An 18,924-nucleotide genomic window follows, 5' to 3' on the forward strand; every position below is an offset into this window, starting at 1 on the left:
TTCTTTTTTCGGAAATCACCAGTGACTCCTTAGCCCCCTCAGAATCCAGTTCTGTCTTAGTCTGGCATGCAGAGCATTCTATGACCTGTTGGAATTTTAGCTCTCCAGCTTTCCCCCTTTTGTCTTCCAAACATACCTTAGCCCTCCTGACTCAGAGCGTTGCCTTCATCTGGTACTTACAGATGGTACTTACTTCTGCCTTCAGGACTCACTCTCCTCTTCCCTTTTCCACAGGGTCTCCTTTGTCACATCTGTTTCTTAGTCCTTTCCTTTTCTAACTCTGGTACTTTTTGCTTCTGATAAGTTGGATATTTATTTACATGCAGAATGTTTTATAGTCACTTAGCTTCTTTAGTTCTTGTTTTTATTGTCTTACTAACTGGATTTTAAACACACAGAGTTTAGGGACCGCTTTTTATTATATTTTACTGGAATTGAGCAGTATCAGGAACCTTTGAGGGAGAAAAGTAGGGTGTTTATTGTTGCAGGTAGGTTCAAAATCGCTTAGATTAAGAGGGGCATATTTGGTTTCTACCTTCCATGTTGCTATTTTCTTCCCAGGCAAATCTCTTATAAAAATACCTGTTCTCTCAGTTAGCCACAGCTGTCATTTATTACAACGATAGCTCTAATTAATTGGGAATAAAGAGTTAAATACTAGCAAGGTGAAAGATAATTTAAAGTTGTATTCCTTGAGTGTAAATCAAACTCTTAACTTATTTTTTTACCTTAATAGTTAAATTATTTTTATTTGCCTGAAATTGTCTTGAATGTGTTCTGAAATTATCAGTAAACATAATGGAATAAGCTAATAAGACTTGAATAGATTCTGTATATTAGAATAGTATATGTACTTTTAGAGCAGAGTTATTAAATACTACAGACTATTGTATATAAGGTAAGGTATCAAATTAAAGTATAGAGAGCCTTTTAATATTAATGGAAGTCTGTTTTTTCTTTTAAGTGCCTACAGCATGGACTCTTCTTCTGTTGCCCTCTTTTCTTCCTCTCATCTAACTATGTTGTGATTTAATTTTTACATTCATTTCCCTTTGTGTTAGAGAGATCAGCCAGCTTTCACTCCTGGTGGAATATTAACCCCTCATGCCTTGGCCTCAAGAAATTCACCAGGTTCTCAAGTAGCCAGTAATCCAAGACAAGCAGCCTATGAAATGAGGATGCAGAATAACTATGTAAGTGACTTACTTTTATGTATCATTGAAGAGTGGTGACTGTCAGATGCCTCCTGCAGTTGTGTGAATTTTATCACTTTGCCCCTAGTTGTTTTATTTTATGGTTTTTCTTAATTTCTTTTATCTTGAGATACTTAACTTTGTTCAATCCATCCTTATCAATATGAAAATATCCAAATGTATATAAATAGTGGCTACAGTGTTTCTCTCTTACCCCTTCAGTGCTAGATGGTGGTTGCTGGAAGCAGGATGGGGGCAACAGATATCTATCTATAGCCAGAGCAAGAGAGGTGGATATGTTCTGCTTCCTTATTTCTCCTTCCAGGCATAGTTATGGGCATTTTGCAAAATAGTGCTCCTCAGTCTATCAAATATAGATACTCCTCACTGCCTCAACACTCACTGTCCAACTCAGGAATGGAATAGATCTGAAAACATATCTAAAGGTAGCTCTCACTATCCAAATGCTGGTTGCTTCCTATTTATAAACTCAGGAATTGAATATATTTGCCTCCTGGTATCATTCCTGTTTGAACTTTGTAATCCAGACTGCAGAAGCAAATCATCTCAGCCAGCAAGACTACTCAATCCATTCACTTCCTGTTGTGGCAACAGACAGGAGCTCAGAGCACATGGCAATGAAGTGGCAGGGGTAAGGGAACAGACCCCTGGTAATGTCCAGCAGATATCCAAAGAGTGTGTGAGAGTTGTGTGTTGTAGAGGGAGGAAAATATTACCTAAGGTTCTGTATCTTGTATAAACTTTGTGATACATCCAAGGAAATTGCATTAAATCTGGATATATAAATTTCATTATTCTAATTGTTTTCCTGTTGATGCTCAAATCCTTTATAATGGTACAATTCTATATGCGTAACTGTTGACATACAGGAACTCCCACTTAGAACTTTTAGGACCTTAGATATGAAATGTGAGAACGGAGATTTTGCACCTCCCAAGAGAAGCAGCCTCGGTTTCTGTTGTTTTTTGTTGTAGTTCTATTTGATTTTTATTTTCTCGTCCTGTTCCTTATATTGCTAATAGAGTGGGATATGGAGGGCCAGTGAAAGGGATTGCAATGAGACACTTGAGAACAGAAAAGACTGATGTCCATCATTTAAGAGCATAGTGGCTACAGTCTCTACAGAGTGGAGCTGAGAGTGACTGACACTGTTGAACACCATGCTGATGATGATAGAATGCTTTTTACTTAATCTCAGGGAGGCAGGTAGGTTTAAACTTGATGAGCTGTGATTGCTGTGAGGAGGATTCCAGTATTCAGGTGCCAAAGGACTAGAACCCCTATTGACTAATAATGTCTGCCATTGGGGTAGGAGTGGGAGAATGGTGATTATGTTGCTTATTTGATCTTAATTCCCTTTGTCACAGTTAGAGATTTTCATCCAGAATGTTCTGAATTTAAGGAAGTCATGAAGCCATATTACTGGTTTGTCTAAAAGGAGGTTTTTGCTGCTTTTTTTTTTCTGGGCTGTTTGGGCACATTAGTCTCTAGTGCTTAACTCATATCTACTGATGGTCAGCATTGTTAATGTTTTATTTATAGTTTCTGTTCCCTCATAAAATGTTTTTTTTTAATTTGCATTCTGAAAGAGTTTCATTAAAGCTATGGCCATTCTCAATTTTATAAAATTTGATTGCAAAACAGCTTTTTAAAAAGAAATTTTAATGAGTTAGTATGAATCTGATATGTTCAGGAAAGAATACTTTTGTTGTGGGAAAGGAACAGAAAATAGAGCAGGAGAGGTTTAACATTAAAGAGCAAACAACTTTTTTTACTTTTCCAGAAGGTATATTATTTTGTGACCTAGAGAGTTATGTTTATGTCTTTGAAAGTTTGGGAAAGTTTGCTTTTTATACAACTTCTCTGTACTTAGATGATTGATAGGAATATCACTTTCATTTAATCCAAATGGATTAGTGTTGGGTTGAAAAAATAGTAGTGATTTACTGAATGGTTCACCACCGTGTGCCAGGCAGGCAGCATGCTGTTGATCTTTCACACATATTGGTTCATTTTATCCTGGCATTAACCTGTAAAGAGATAGAACATTATCATCCCCATTTGAAGTTGAGGCTAACAGGTTCATTCAATAAATTGCCGAAGGCCATACTTCCAAGGTTGGAGTTGGAATTTCAAACTCAGATCTGTCTAAAAATACCCATCTCATTTTTTGAGTACAACAGTGCCTTTCTGAATTTAAATTTATTTATTTACAGGTAGGCCACAATAAAATTGATAACTATACATTTTTAAAAGGAAAGTGTTACAAGCTTTATGTCAAATATAATTTTGCTATATTGTAACTTTTCTTGGCCTATGGTGTGAATTAACCTTCATGCTAAAATTTTAGTTACGGTATCATTAAAATAGTCTCCTGAGCACTTGATTTAAAAACTAATTCCGTTTATTTGAAATCTCTACTATACTGTGAATAATAGAAGAAAAAACTTTACCGTGAAAACCTTTTCTGCCACTTAGGTTTTTGGTCATTTAACATAAAACTGAAGTTGCAGAAGATTTACGTTTTCTAACTAAATATTAAAATACTTTAGGTTGTTAAGTATGTTCATTGAGTTAGGTACAAAAGGAAAATACTATTGAATTTAAAGTGGTATCCAGGCCTTTGAAATAATAAAATCTGCATTTTTTTCCAAGATTGCTAATAGATTTTTATTTGTACATTGAATTTTTAAAACAGTATATGTAAAATAGTTTAACAGTTACCTGGCAGTCTCATTAAATTGTTGCTTTCCAGAGTTAATGGTTAAGTGAACACTTAACCATTTAACTTTGTTCTTACCAGCATTGACTTATTTTACATATTTTATGTGTTACTAATTTTATGTATTTTCCCCCTTATAACTTTGCTATTTAATTGGTAGAAAGTGATTGTGAATTTATAACATGAGGGAACCACCAAAGAAAATGGGAGAATGGATGAAACAGGTGAAAGGGATAAAGAAGTACAAACTTGTATAGATCTAGAGGGTATGCTCAATGAAATAACCCTGGTGAAGAAAGACAAATACCATAGGATCTCGCTTACTTGTGGAATATAAAAACAAAGCGAAACAGAACAAAATAGTAGCAGACTCACAGATTCCAAGAAGGGGCTAGTGGTTACCAAAGGGAAGGGGTTAGGGCTGGTGAGGAGGACGTGGGAGGGGAATAAAGGGCCACAATAAATCGTAATCACAATGTAAGTTGGTCACAGGGATGGTAGTACAGCATGGAGAATATAGTCAATGATTCTGTAACATCTTTCTACATCGATGCATAGTAACTGCACTAGAGGGGGTGAGGATGTAATAATATGGGTAACTTGAACCACTGTGTTGTACATTTAAAACATGTATAAGATTGTATATCGGTGATTCTTCAGTTTAAAGTACAAACAAACAAATTATAAAATAGTCACAGGAATGGAAGTGCAGCATAGAGAATACAACCAATAATATTCAAATATCTTGGTATAACAACAGGCTAGCTACACTTACGTGGTAACGTACATTTAGTAACATACATAATTATCAGATGACTGTGTTGTACATCTGAAACCAATATCGCATAGCAACTATATTCCAATACAAAATTCAAGTCCCATAATTTAAAAAATCTATAAAATTAAATTTTTCTTTTTTCTTCTGAAACAATCTTACCTTAATAATGTTTAATATCTTTTGAGTGTAAGCATAGGAAGCTTGATTGATATTATTCTCTTTTGGGGAAATGGAGTAGATCAGGGTCAGTCTTTATATTTTATGAATATGCTTATATGTACTTAGTTGCTCTTGAGAAATGGTTACTGTGAAACATGGTGGGAGCAGCAGTTGTGTATAACTTCTTATTGTGAAATTAATAATTAAATCCTTCCTCTGTAATGTCATAATTGTTTGCAGAGTCCTTCAGTATCTCCTAATACGAGTTTCACTTCTGATGGCTCCCCATCTCCAATAGGAGGAATTAAGCGAAAAGCAGAAGACAGTGACAGTGAACCTGAGCCAGAGGATAACGTCAGGTGAAGCCATTTTTTGGTCGCACTTTGTTAGCAGATTGCTGAAAGAGATGCTAATTAATGCTATTTAGCTTAGAGCCATAGTGCCTTCAGATGCTTGCCTATGATACTTTTATCCACCAGTAATTAATGTGGAGGGTTGGAGTAGTCAGTAAATTCCAGTGAGATATGTAGGCTGTAGCTGTCAAACCTAAGCATCTAGATTAGTATGCATGCAGGATTTTGTCCTCCAAGCCACTTTTCCCTATGAGGCCAGGCACTAGATCAGCTAGACATGAGGTTTTTAGCTCTTTGTGATCTGAATGTTACTGTCCTGAGATTAAAAATTTAAGGTGCTTACCTGAGAAAGTTCAGTTATGCTTGGTTGCTTAATACAGTTTGCTTTATTCTCAGTTGAAAAGGTTCTTCCCCAAAGTGAAATATGCAAAGACATTGGATTAAGAGATAAATACATATTTTTTAAACTCAAATTTGCATATGCATAATTGTATTTCATGACAGAAAAGCTTCCCTTTATAATGGGAAACTTGATTCTTTCATTTGTCCAGATGTTGGAGATCATTATGTAACAGGGTAAACAGCCCCTTGTGTAATCAAATCCAGATTTGAACCCTGGGCTGTCAAATGCAAAAGGCCGGTATTCCTAATAATTGTAACTCATTAAGAATTTAGCAAAATGATATATTTTAAAGTTCATAGTTCATGCTCCTTTTATAGGACAAAGATGATGTGTTTGTATTTATGATTGGAAACTTCAAAAATGTCACATATGGTTCTGTATTTTACAAACATCTTTTGATGTCAAAATCTGACACCTGTGGTGACTTGTGATTGAACATTTACCTGATCTGAGTTTTTATTCTCTGCTTCTGTAACTCTGGATTTTCCTCTTAAAGTATGTTTTTTGTTTTATTATGTAGCCATTGGTCGATACCATCTTAATAGTTGGCTTTATTTAGTGTTTTATTGTTTAATCCTGGTGCTGAGAATAATCAAGATATAAATGCTATTAAGACAGAAGTCGAGATGATTGGGGTTCTTAGCATTTATTTCACTAATATTTTCTGTAAAATAATGATAACATTATAGATAGAACATATTTCCCATAATTGATGTTCTTTGCATCCTGGTTGGGGGTATGGTATGGTACAGTAGCAGTGGATTAAAATGATAAGGTGTATTCTGAAATATGATTGCAATTAATTTAAAGATCAGGCACATGGTGGAAAATAGTCCTTAATGGAGAACCATCTTTATGATTTGCCCTGATTTGTTTCTTTGGTGTTCTTTAGCTTGTGTTCCTTGAATAAAATTTTTAAATCTTATAGAGAATGAGAAAGGAGTACTTAAAAGAACATACACTTTGAGTAAAAATCTGGTTCTTCACATTGTATTTTCAGCAGTTAATGATAATTTATTGAATTGAATGACCTGCTTCTAAGTTTTACCAGAACATACATGTGTGTGTGTCGGTGTGTGTCCTTACCTTAAGCCAACAAAAACTCTTAGCTGAAAGGAGGTAAGGCCCAAGGATAGGGAGAGTAAGTGTAAACATAATTTCTGCCTGGTTCCTAGATTATTCTTTTAGTAACTATTTCTTACCTTTCAAAAATTACCCATGTAACTCTGTTTTAAAAGTAATATAATTGACTTTCTTTGTATAGTTTAAGTATATGTTAACAAACTGAGCAATTTGAACTCTATAAATTTTCTTAAGTATCTGAATCTTAGAATGTAGTATTAGAATTGTTCCACAATAAAGACACATGTAAAAGAGTATTAAAATTTGAATATTAAAATTTGATTTTACAGTGTTGCAAGTGTTCTGTACCTACTTTAATGGTTATTCTCTTTTTTTGAATGTAGTTTTATAGTGTGTTTGGGTTTTTGATGTTTAACTGTCTTTAAGTTCATCATAAATCCTATGAAGGTAGGTTTTTTAGAAATTATGAAGCTGTATTATAACTCATTTACATTTAACCTGGATATTAACTATGAATTGATTTGTGTGATAAATCAGCAGGCAGTTTACTGAAAGCATATTTATTCAGTATGAACTGCCTCTGCCTGGTTTTTAGGTTATGGGAAGCTGGTTGGAAGCAGCGGTACTACAAGAACAAATTTGACGTTGATGCTGCTGATGAAAAATTCCGTCGTAAAGTTGTACAATCTTATGTTGAAGGGCTCTGCTGGGTTCTTCGATATTATTACCAGGTACAAAAAGAATGTTTTCCTCTAGATCTCTAGCTAATCATTTTAGGAAGATTGTAATTTCTAAAATAGTGTGTATTATTGAGCTATATTATGAAATTAAACCCAGACTGATTTTTTAAGTTTCCCATTTAGAAATTCGTTACCTTAAATATTAAATAGTATTTGTTTGTAAAGCCTTTGATGGTTCTTAGGTGTTAATAAACAAAGCTAATTTTTGTAGTGCTAAAGGAGTTCAGCATCAAATTGTGTGCCTAAGTGAACTTTGTTTTTAAAATGATTTAAAAGTTTATAGTGTTTTTTTAACTGGAGTAAAAAATAACTGAGTACATAATAGTCACTAAATGATTGAACAAAGGACAAAGCCTTGGAAAATACTGGTAAGAATTTAAAAGTTATTTGAATGATAACCCTTTCCTCCATATGTAGTGTAATGTTACATGAAGTATATCTAATGGGAGTGACCTATATCTGACTTAAAGCTTTTGATAATTGAAATGTCAGGTTGGCAAGAGGTTAGGTAGATGACATACAGGAGATTGCAACATTCATAGTTAATGTCCGGTTTCAGGCTTGGACAACAAAGCAAGTCACATTTGATGTGACCTGGAAATAGATGAAATGTGCCAGAAAGTAGAAAATAACTTAATGGACTGTGAAATATCCTGATTTCATGTTTTAGCCCTACCCTCAACATTCACTAGGCAGAATCAAAACACGTATCAGGAAGACTGCTCTTTTCTGTAACTTGCTGTTTTCTTTTTGATAAGCTTACTTATTTTTGTAGTAAAGGGAAAGTTGTTACGAAAATATAATAGGGATTTATAAAATGAGACTTTGGGCCGTTTTACTCTTCAATAACTGTTTCAGTGATGTCCCGTACACACCTGTACACTCACTGTCAGCTGCAGCTGCTCTTCATTGTATTTTATGATGGCAGCTCTAGAGTTGGTAAGAAATTCAACAGACACATTTTAAGGATGAAAATCTTCACCAAACTGTGTTCATGAATATAAAATTCGATATTAACTACCTATTATTTAAAATGCTCTGCAGTGTTTTTTAAAAACAAGGAGCCACTCACTGATGTGAAGCAAGAAGTTCAGATTTAGTCAAAACTACTTTTAGGACTCATGGAAAACAATGAAAATGTGGAATGTATACCAGAAGTCCTGTGTTTTAGAAGTAGCATATTACAGGTTCATAGTCTTAATTTCTATTTTTAGACTTTGTTCTAACACTGATTTTTGTTCTTACTTGTTTTTAATGATGTTAGGGCTGTGCTTCCTGGAAGTGGTATTATCCATTCCATTATGCCCCATTTGCCTCGGACTTTGAGGGTATTGCAGACATGCCTTCTGATTTTGAGAAGGATACTAAACCAGTAAGCTTGATTATTTATAGTAAAAAAATGCATAGAATTTGGCTCAGATAAAAATTGTGTCTCATCTTAAAATTTTTTTTCTTTCCTATAGTTCAGACCACTGGAACAACTTATGGGAGTTTTTCCAGCTGCAAGTGGTAACTTTTTACCTGCATCATGGCGGAAGCTTATGAGTGATCCTGTGAGTGTCTTAGTGTTTTGAGTATATTGGTAACTAACTGTGTTTTTGTCATACATTTTGCTAACATTAGTTACAAATTGCTTTTGTATCTCTTAGTTAAAACACTGAAGTCCAGAAAGAAAGTAATTTTTCACTACTTGTAAGTAGTGTTCTGTATATTTTTCACAATTTTAAAGTTTTTTCTTGCTTTCCTTGACCATTTACCCTACCCAGTAAATAAAACTGATTTGTGTTTTGGAGAAATTCTTATAATAGTCATTTGTTCTCAGCCTACCCGTAAGTCATTATGTTTATCTGTTTCAGCCATGTAGTGTGGCTACCAGAGCTCAGAAGACTGGGCTACCTGAAACCGCCTCTGAGCTTTTGTGTGCTAGCTAGGAGGAGTGAGACCTAGCCGGCAAGTAGAAAATATTAGTGAATAAAATCTTTAATGACTATCTTAGGCCCACTGTTGTCAGTTGTAAAATTCTTTCATAACAATGCATTTTTTTCTCATCTTTCAAAATAAAATTATTTCATTTTTACTAGATCTGAGATTAATAGACCTGATAACTAACATTTTTTAAAAGAAATGAAACCTCAGTTTTTCATTAGGCTTGATACCTTGAAAAAAAGTTATAGCAAAGTCTTTGTAACAAAAATGTGATTTTTGTTTTGAATTTTTACTTTTCTTGCTAATTAGGATTCTAGCATAATTGACTTCTACCCTGAAGATTTTGCTATTGATTTGAATGGGAAGAAATATGCATGGCAAGGTAAAAGTTAGACATTATTTTTTTTTGTTAAATAATATTCTATTTTTGGTAAATGCTAAGCAAACATGATTGATGGGATGAAAGAATTTCTGTAAAAGAAATTTTTAAGAATTATATGTGAAAATATTTTTCCATCTAACCTGAGATAAGCAATGATTAATAGTAATTTTAAGAGTACATTCTGACAAATAGTAAACTAGGTTGAAATAGATTAATCATTATATCTTTTGCATCCTTTGCTATTAATTGACGGGTCTTAGGAGTTGCTCCTTCAAGTCAGTAGCTCATTGATACCTTGTGGGTTTCCATGGAGTGTAAGTGGAAACTTTTGAAGAATGTATTAGATATTTAGTTAGAATATTTGATGTTAATCATCACTTAAAATTTATTTCTTGTTTGCTTATGTTATTTCCTCATTCCTTCTGCTCATAAATTTTGTAAGAATGGCAGTATAATATTAGTACTAAATTTAAGATGCTATTTACCACTCAACAAATGTGTGATAAAACTGAAAGTAAAACAAAATAAAGAAGTCTCTCATACAGTAAGCCAACTTCTGTTTCACACCAAAGCCCTTTTTATCAAATCATTTTATTTAACCTTTTCTTCTACTGTATATTTTTTCTGGAATAATAAGCTTGTTTGGTAAAGCCATGTTTTCACTCTTATTCCTTGATCAATTCTCTTTGGTGCAGGTGACCAGTAAATGACTCAGAGAGAATCATGGGGCAGTGAGGGATGAATAATTTACAAATTGAGTATCATTTTATAAGATTTTAGAGTTGACTTTTGGTTTGTATAGTAACAACTTTCATATCACCTTAATGGAATGATAATGGGAATTGCAACCTATTGATTAGACTCATGTAAGTGTGTTCTGTGGTCATATTATATGTAAATATATTGGGGTCTTTGTTTTTGAAGCTTCTTTGTGGATGATGTTTTGATTAAGCAGAGGGAGAGGAGGCACAGGAAAATGAGAGGTGGTAAAGTTAAAATATAAATACATAGATGAGTAAAAGTATTTATGTGTTTGTTGAAGTACACACAGGTATTTGCCTGGGTTTATTAAATAGGGAAATACTTAAAGCATGTGGGTGACTTGCTGACTATATCATTATAGTATAAATAGATCATCCAGAGGAAAAGAAAGGCAATGCACAGCAGTTACAATTTCTCCACATCCTTGCCAACAACATTTGTTTCTGTTTTTTATAATAGCCGTCTTAATGGATGTGAAGTGGTATTTCATTGTTTTTGATATGTATTTCCCTAGTGATTAGTGATGCTGAACAGTTTTCTCATGTGCTTATTAGCTATTTCTATGTCTTTGGAGAAACATCTACTCAAGTCTTTTGCCCACTTTTGAATTGGGTTTTTGTTGTATCATAGGAGTATTTTATATAGATGTCTTATCATATGTATGATACGGATATACTTTCTCCCATTCTGTGGGTTGTCTTTGCACTTTGTGAATAATGTCCATTAATGCACAAAAGTTCTTAATTAATTTTGATGAACTCTAATTTTTGTTGGACAATTTTGTTGTCATTGTCTGTACTTTTAATGTCATACCAAGAAATCATTGCTAAATCCAATGTCATGAAGCTTCCTCCCTGTGTTTTCTTCTAAGAGTTTTATAGTTTCAGCTTATACATTTAAGTCTTTCATCCATTTTAAGTTAATTTTTGTATATGGTATATGGTGGGAGTCCAACTTCATAGTTTTGCATGTGGATATCCATTTTCCCAGCACTGTTTGTTGAAAAGAATGCCGTTTCCCCATTGAATGGTCTTGACACCCTTGTTGAAAATCATTTGACCATATATGTGATGGCTTGTTTCTGGGCTTTCTTTCCCATGGGTCAGAATGTGTGTCCTGTTCTCATGTCAGCAAATTGTTTTAATTACTGTTACTTTATTAAGTTTTGAAATCAGGAGTTGGGAGTCCCCAACTTTATTATTTTTTCTTTTTCAAGATTGTTTTGGCTTTTTGGGGTTTCTTGAGATTCCAAATGAATTTTAGGATGGGTTGAAACTCATACCTTTAATATTTTATATTTTATGTACTATTTAATATAAATATTTTCATTTATTAGACTGGCAAAACACACCTCTGGAGGTAAAATTTAGTACTATTAGAAGATAATTATTTCCCCATATGTATCTTTAAAAATATACTGAAAGTAATGATAATTAAGTTCTTGTCTAAGTTTAATGTATCTTAAAATGATAGAAGATAAAACATATCTGGTACTCAACATTTATTTTTATCAACTTGCAGTATTGAGTTTTCATACTTACTTAGTATATATGAGGAAAATAGTGTAGTTATTTTAAATGCTATAAAAATATATTTTATATAAACAGAATTTAAGTAACTTGATCAGTCACACAAAGGCAGAACTAAGATTTGAACCCAGAAAAGTCTGGCCACTGTGTTTACCTAAGTATTACTACTACTTCTACTCTGGGTTGTTGAAAGGATTAAATGAGCACATGACATGTGACGTAAGTACTTAGAAAAAGTAGCTGTTATTGTCATTTTTATTTTTAGCTTACTCTCAAACTACCATTATCAAATCTGAGTGAAAGGCATGCCTTTCTACCCTGGCCAGTAGGGCTGATTTGTTTCTTGATAACCTTATTGCTGTCATTAGCACTGTAGGTTGCTTGCCAGTTGGAGTTACCTCCTGGAGTTGATATTACAAGAAAGTCTTTCTGATAATTAATTTGTTTAGATCATCAGTTTAGTAGATTGGAAAACAAAAGCTAAATAATGTAGGTTTTCATGATTATAAATATAAGAGTATGACTAAATAAAATTTGAGTAACTCGCTAGGTTTTTCCATGTAAGTGTTTACCAGTAATTGAAATAGCCCGACTCACATGACAGATGTTAATATAATCCCTGAAGTCACTTTTGAGGCCCTTCAAAATTAACACTAGAATTTAGTTTCTTTTTAACTTTAAAAAATGTATGTTCCCCTACCAGGTAGTCAAGGTGAACATGTTTCCCAACTTTGGAAATATGGTAGCTAAAATAATTAATGACAACTTTGGAAACCTTTCATTTCTCATCATTTTAAAGGGAATAACTATGAACACAACAGTTTAGAGTGTTTCAAAACTATTTAGCATTTCTCTTGCTATTTAAACATTTTTATTTAGCTAAAATACTCTTACAGAGAACATATTTATGCTTCAATGACTTTATACATTTTTCTGGTAATAGTGTGTTACTGGTGTTCTGCTTTGAAAATCATGCATATAGGTTCAAATAAAAGTGACCTTAATTCCAGCATACTCCAAGGAGCAATTTTCAGCCTGAAAACAAACAGCTACTATTCTTCAACAAAGTTATTTAATCAAGTCTCTAAATATTTTTTGTATGTAAATTAATTGTTAGATTTTAAAATGCAAATAGAATACAATGCAATTTTAGAGCTGTAGTTGAATGGACCTGCTGAGTATTTGAGTTGAATGTTCTCTTTCCATAAGAAACCAAGTCCTAGAAAGATTAAAGGGTAAGCTCAAACCTTAGGGAGATTGGTTTGCCCAGAGGCATCCTAATAAGTAAGGCGAGAACATAGACTGGTGTCCAGGTGGCCATTTGTTCATTTAATTTAAAAATTTTATCACAGAGTTAAGATTAGCAAACATGGTTTTCCATATGAGCCATTTTAAGGATGGAAAATACATAGAATTTTTTCTTCTACTACCACATGGAGAGTATTTACACTGAGATTTGGCTAAATGTTCCAAAATGTTTTTGTATTGGTGGGATATCCCACAAGAAATGTTTATTGGGACCAATGATGGGATTTGGGTGATCCTAACACCTAGGGGTCTTGGTCTACATTTCTTTCCCCAGGTGTTGCTCTGCTGCCATTTGTGGATGAGCGGAGGTTGCGAGCTGCCCTAGAAGAGGTATACCCAGACCTCACTCCAGATGAGAGTAAGAATTATACTTCTATTTGATGAGTGTGTATAATACAGACTTTATATTTCCTTATAAAAATAGATATTTTTTTTATTTGTCCAATTTCCCATGAATGGTATATAAATCATTGATATTTTACTTCTTTGTAGCAAAAGTTAACTTTAATTAAAATTTTTTTAACCTGGTAGTGTTTGTTAAATTAGAAAGCAACATTTAAATAATTTTTTTTTACTCTTTTATGACATGCACACACAAAGTAGTTTTGCCTGTTGGGAGGGTATTAATTGATTTCCTCCACCTCCCTTCTTCCCTTTTATCTCCCCAAATGCCAATAACTTTGCTTGAAAGGTTAGGTTGAAAATACGCATTTGCCCTCAGATTGCTAACTTGAAATTATGTATTAATGTTATTTCTGTCATTAATACAGTTAAAAGTATTGGGTAATTACAAAGCTGGGCTGTATTGGAAAATTTATTTAATATTGGTATAATAAAACCATAGAGGTACTTTCTCCATCAACCATCCTTAAAATAATTTTTGTTATCAGATGATACAATTTGTGGTTCCTCAGAAAATGTTTATATATATTTCTTATAGTAAGAAATTGAGTTATGATTATTTAATTAATCAGGAATACATTTTAAAAATTTTGGTTAAGTAAAAACAAAACTTAACATAGTAACCATTTTTAAGTGTATAATTGTGTGGCATTAAGTTCTATTTACAGTGGGGTGGAACCATCACCACAGTCCATTTCCAGAACTTGTTCATCTTTCCAAACAAAAACTTTGTATCCATAGCAATGTTAAATCTGCTTCCTTCCCCTCCCCGCAGCCTTTGGTAACCTCTCTTCCACTTCCTCTCAGTGAATTTGCTGTTCTTAGTACCTCACATGAATGGAATCATGCAATATTTGTCCTCTTGTGTCTGGCTTATTTCACTTAGTATAATGTTTTCAGGGTTCATCCATATTGTAGCGTGTGCCAGAATTTCATTGCTTCTGTGGCTGAATAATATGCCATAATGTGTGTCTGCCACCTTTTGTCTATTCATTCATCTGTTGATGGGAATTTGGTTTGTTTCCACCTTCTGGCTAATTGAATAGTGCTACCATGAGCACTGGTGTACAGGTATATGTTTGAGTCCCTGATTTCATCCATTCTTTTGGGTATATAACCAAAAATGTATTTTTCCACAGCCAGTGGACATACCACCTGAACTATGTCATGGGATTCAAGGAAAGTTTTCTTTGGATGAAGAAGCCATTCTTCCAGATCAGTAAGCAGTCATTTGTGTGTAATTGGGGCAAGTGGAAGGAAGTTTAGTTAGCATTTTTCTCCTTGTTGCCCAAATGTTTTATTACTAGTAATGGAAAACAAAGCACAGCAATAGAAAACCTGCTGGATTAAAAAGACTTGAGATCAAAGTCTTCACATAGTAAGTATGTCACTTCCTGTGGGGAGTGGGTTGGAGGAGAGTCCCTAGAACCCATGTAGGAAATCCACAAGGTTAAAACTATTTTCAAAATAATGCTAGGATGTTATGATGTAATTTTCTTTTTTCCAGAGGCAAATGTAGTATATCTTAAGATACTGAATCAGAAGCAGGTAGAGAATCCAGCTATCCAGCTTTAAGATAGATACTAAGCCAGATATTGAAGAAGTTTTCAAAAATGTAGAACAGTGACACTTCTCATTTATTTTTGTTGTGCTTTGTAAAATTGTTTTTCATATAAAAGTTATTTATGTTAACATGTAACAGGTTTATTACTGTTGTCTTTAAATTAGTATTTTTTTAATTTCTTAGTTTTAATTTTTAATAGGTAAATACTGAAAGAACATAGTCAATGTTAACAAAAGCTCTTTGAAGGTTTAAAGAGTGTAAAAGTTTTTTTAAAGGGGTTCTGACACAGATTTGAGAACTGCTACTCTACTCAAAGGTATATATACATGAATAGAATTGTTGGTCATGGAGTATATATATGTACCTTTATCTCTTCTAGATAGTATTGGGTGATTTTCCAAGGTGATTGACGGTCTTTTACAATCTCAGTGACAGTTTGTGCAGTCTTGTTGCTCTTTGTTCTCGCAAACCCTTGGAATTGTCATGACCTTAATTTTTCTCTGTCTAGTGGATGCTTATTGGCACCTTGCAGTTTAATTACATTTCTCTGATTACTAATGAAATTGAATGCCATATGGTGTGTTTATTAACCATTTGGTTTTTCTCATTTACGAAGTACCAGTTCCATTTTTCTATTCAGTTATCTGTTCCCTTAACCCTCTGTTTTGATATTCTTGACAAAATCTGATGTAAACCCTTTGCCCATAGTAGTTTCCTGTTAATGAGATTACAAACATGGAAAACGTGGTCCTTTTTTTAAAGATAGAAATGGTTTTATTGTTTTTGTTGGTACATTTTACTGATTTCTCTTTTCCTAAAACAACATCTTACCGTCTACTTAATAAAAGCTTACATAAGAACAAATAAATGATTCTTCTCTTCTTTCTCTTTAGAATAGTATGTTCTCCTGTTCCCTTGTTAAGGGATCTGACACAGAATACTGCAATCAGGTAAGTTTTCCAAAACTCATAGCGTTTGTCCAAAATACAGCTCTGAACTTGCAAATAAGCTTAAGAAAACATCTGATTCATAAGGAAATGGCAGCTACTATTCCACCAATGCTCAGATTGGAGAGTCCCTGTGTTGCAGACCTAGGAACAGAGCCTCTTGACTTTAAATTATGTATATTGGTAAGGTTACTGATTTAACAAGCTTGCTTCCCTGCTTTCTGGTTTCCCCTGACAACCTCTTAATTCTTCCCGGATTAGGAAAGTGGGAGTGGAAAGTAGGGGTTTCTAGGAGTAGTTTGCTATATCGGAACAAACAGATCTCTACACTCCAGAGACCCACACAACTTCTATAACAGATTATTTTAATTATATTTATAATTGTGGCCCTGTAGAGTTTAAAAAAGAACTTACATACTTTATTTAGGTTAATTGAGTTAGAATGAATTTGTGGAAATTTTTATCAACAATTAGAAACTTAAAGGGTTAATTTCTATCTGGAAAACCTATTTATACTCATTTTTTCAGTGATGGCAGCATTTTCTATTGAGCAAAAAATGATGTAAAATATCAGATGCTATTTAAAAATCCATAAACAACTGCTCATTTGCATAATTATTATATGACTGCTGATCACAATGATGACTGGTTATCATGAGTTTATGTTGTCATTTTCTTTCAATCTTTAGGCAGGAGTAAGGCCAACATATCCTAATAATTCAAGGATTCCCTAAAAGCTTGTTTTGGGTGGGAGGAGGACTACTGAATCCTCCTTTCCCACTCACTCTGTCTCTCACTCAGGAAATACTTTAGATTTTACTTAGATTTCTCACTGTGAAGTGTTTATTTTCCTATCTTTATGAATTTAAATAGCAACTGCTATCCTAGAAAAACTTTTATTTAAAGAAAACTTTTATTTAAAGAAAGCTGTCACTAATTTGGAAAATCTTCCTAGATTAACTTTTATTTATCTATATGCACAGTTTTTGTTTATCTTTACATAATTTGTCTTTACTTTGTCTGTGGGCTCTTTGTTAAGGGTGGAGTTTGGAATTATAAGCTGGGCTTTTACCCCCATCGCAGGCAGTCTGGCTCTGACAGATCTAGTGTGGACACTGCTTGTTAACCCCAGGGGTCTGCGGTTTGCAGCAGTGCTTCAGCTGGTTAATCCCACTGGTTCTCCCTTTGGATCATCTCATGTTGCTTGTGCTCCTCAGTTTTTCAAGGGCCTTCCTGCCTAGCCCTCTAGAAATAGTTATTTCTACTTAATTTTCTAATTGGGGTAGAGAGACTGGCCCAAGTAAGAGGTACAATATTGACAAATCCTGGAGCTTTCATCTGAATGATGATGTTGTTGTTGGTTGGTTGGTTCTTTTTGAGCCTGAGGGGCCATTGGGGTTCACAAGATTATTAAATTTAGAAGAGTAATCCCAGGTCTAGGTACATATATAGGTATATGTTGAAAATAACTTCATAATAAAATTGTAAGTTAATTTGCTACAGATTCATGAAACACCAAAGTTACCAGTTTTTTCCCTGAGGGTTACATACTGTTGAGGCCGAAATTCAGTTTACTTCATTTTGTGTGTGTGTGTGTGTGTGTGCTTGTGCATGTTGTGTTTGCTGTATAAATGAAAAATCTAAGAATGCAGCCTCCCATGCCAGTTTTCCACTTATTTCTGTTTTGATTCTTGGCATTTTTTTCCCTTCTCTATTTGGATACATCCAGTAGTCTATTCTCCATTTGAGGAGGTTGTCCCAAAGTTAAGTTGAGATGGGTTCTTCCCACCCATCTTGTTAGGTCCTGTTTGTAGTATTGAGAAAGTGTACTACAGAGGTTATTAAAGTCCCTTAAGCCCGTAGAAGGACTCCTACATACAGTCAGCTGTGATGTAGGCCTTTTTTTATTTTTTTACGAATTCTGATTACATAAATTATTCAACATATTAGAAGCCTAACTTTGAAGAGAACTGAGCTACCTCCCTTCATTTTCCTTATCCTGTTCTTCACCATTGTAATTTTCTTAGACATATTTTTTAGAATAATTCTTTGTTAACTTTAAATATATAAAAGCTACATATGATTTTAAAATCACAGAAAAGTTATCTTTTCAGTGCAGGAACACAATTTCTATCCATCTGGGGGAGTAGACACAAACCCACCCCTATTTCTGTTCCCAGGCCTCTTTCCCCAGTTTCCTGGACTTAGGAACCCACTGTATGCTTGGCTTCTCATTCTCCATTATTCCCTATATCTATATCACTGTTCTGGAATGTTTTTTACTTTCCTATTTGGCTCTTCCCACTGAGCCTGTTGGTATTTTCTCCTGAATTACTATAGTGATGGTGATCTCCTAGCTGATTCATTTGATTCCTCCTTCCACTGAATCTATTGGCATATGATATAAAGCTTATCTTTCATAAACACTACAACCCCTCAGAAATCTTTGTTTGCTCTATAGTGCTGGTGGAATTGTTACAGAATTAACACTCTTTTGCTTTTTCAAGGCCTGTCAGAATTTGACAGAGCCATAGCTGTGTGCCTGAATCCCCACAAGTCTTCAAGGACACCTCTTCCTTGCTGCCCAGGCTCTTCCCCTTCAGTATCCCATTGAACACTGTGCTTCCTCCCATGGTTTGGAATGCTTTTCCC

The 18,924-nt window shown here is 34.0% G+C and overlaps 1 protein-coding gene across 1 annotated transcript in view; it reads left to right on the forward strand.

Annotated features, from left to right (window-relative positions):
* Positions 1-18,924, forward strand: part of XRN2 (5'-3' exoribonuclease 2) — an 88,915-nt gene that overhangs the window by 46,314 nt on the left and 23,677 nt on the right. Inside the window, exons 15-23 of the mRNA XM_073238067.1 lie at positions 1,062-1,193; positions 5,114-5,232; positions 7,308-7,443; positions 8,717-8,824; positions 8,916-9,005; positions 9,688-9,760; positions 13,634-13,727; positions 14,867-14,980; positions 16,219-16,275. Of these exons, the coding sequence (XP_073094168.1) occupies positions 1,062-1,193; positions 5,114-5,232; positions 7,308-7,443; positions 8,717-8,824; positions 8,916-9,005; positions 9,688-9,760; positions 13,634-13,727; positions 14,867-14,980; positions 16,219-16,275 (923 nt within the window). The remainder of the gene's footprint in view (positions 1-1,061; positions 1,194-5,113; positions 5,233-7,307; positions 7,444-8,716; positions 8,825-8,915; positions 9,006-9,687; positions 9,761-13,633; positions 13,728-14,866; positions 14,981-16,218; positions 16,276-18,924) is intronic.

This window comes from Manis javanica, chromosome 5 (genome assembly GCF_040802235.1).
Source record: "Manis javanica isolate MJ-LG chromosome 5, MJ_LKY, whole genome shotgun sequence".
Classification (NCBI taxonomy): Eukaryota; Metazoa; Chordata; class Mammalia; order Pholidota; family Manidae; genus Manis; species Manis javanica.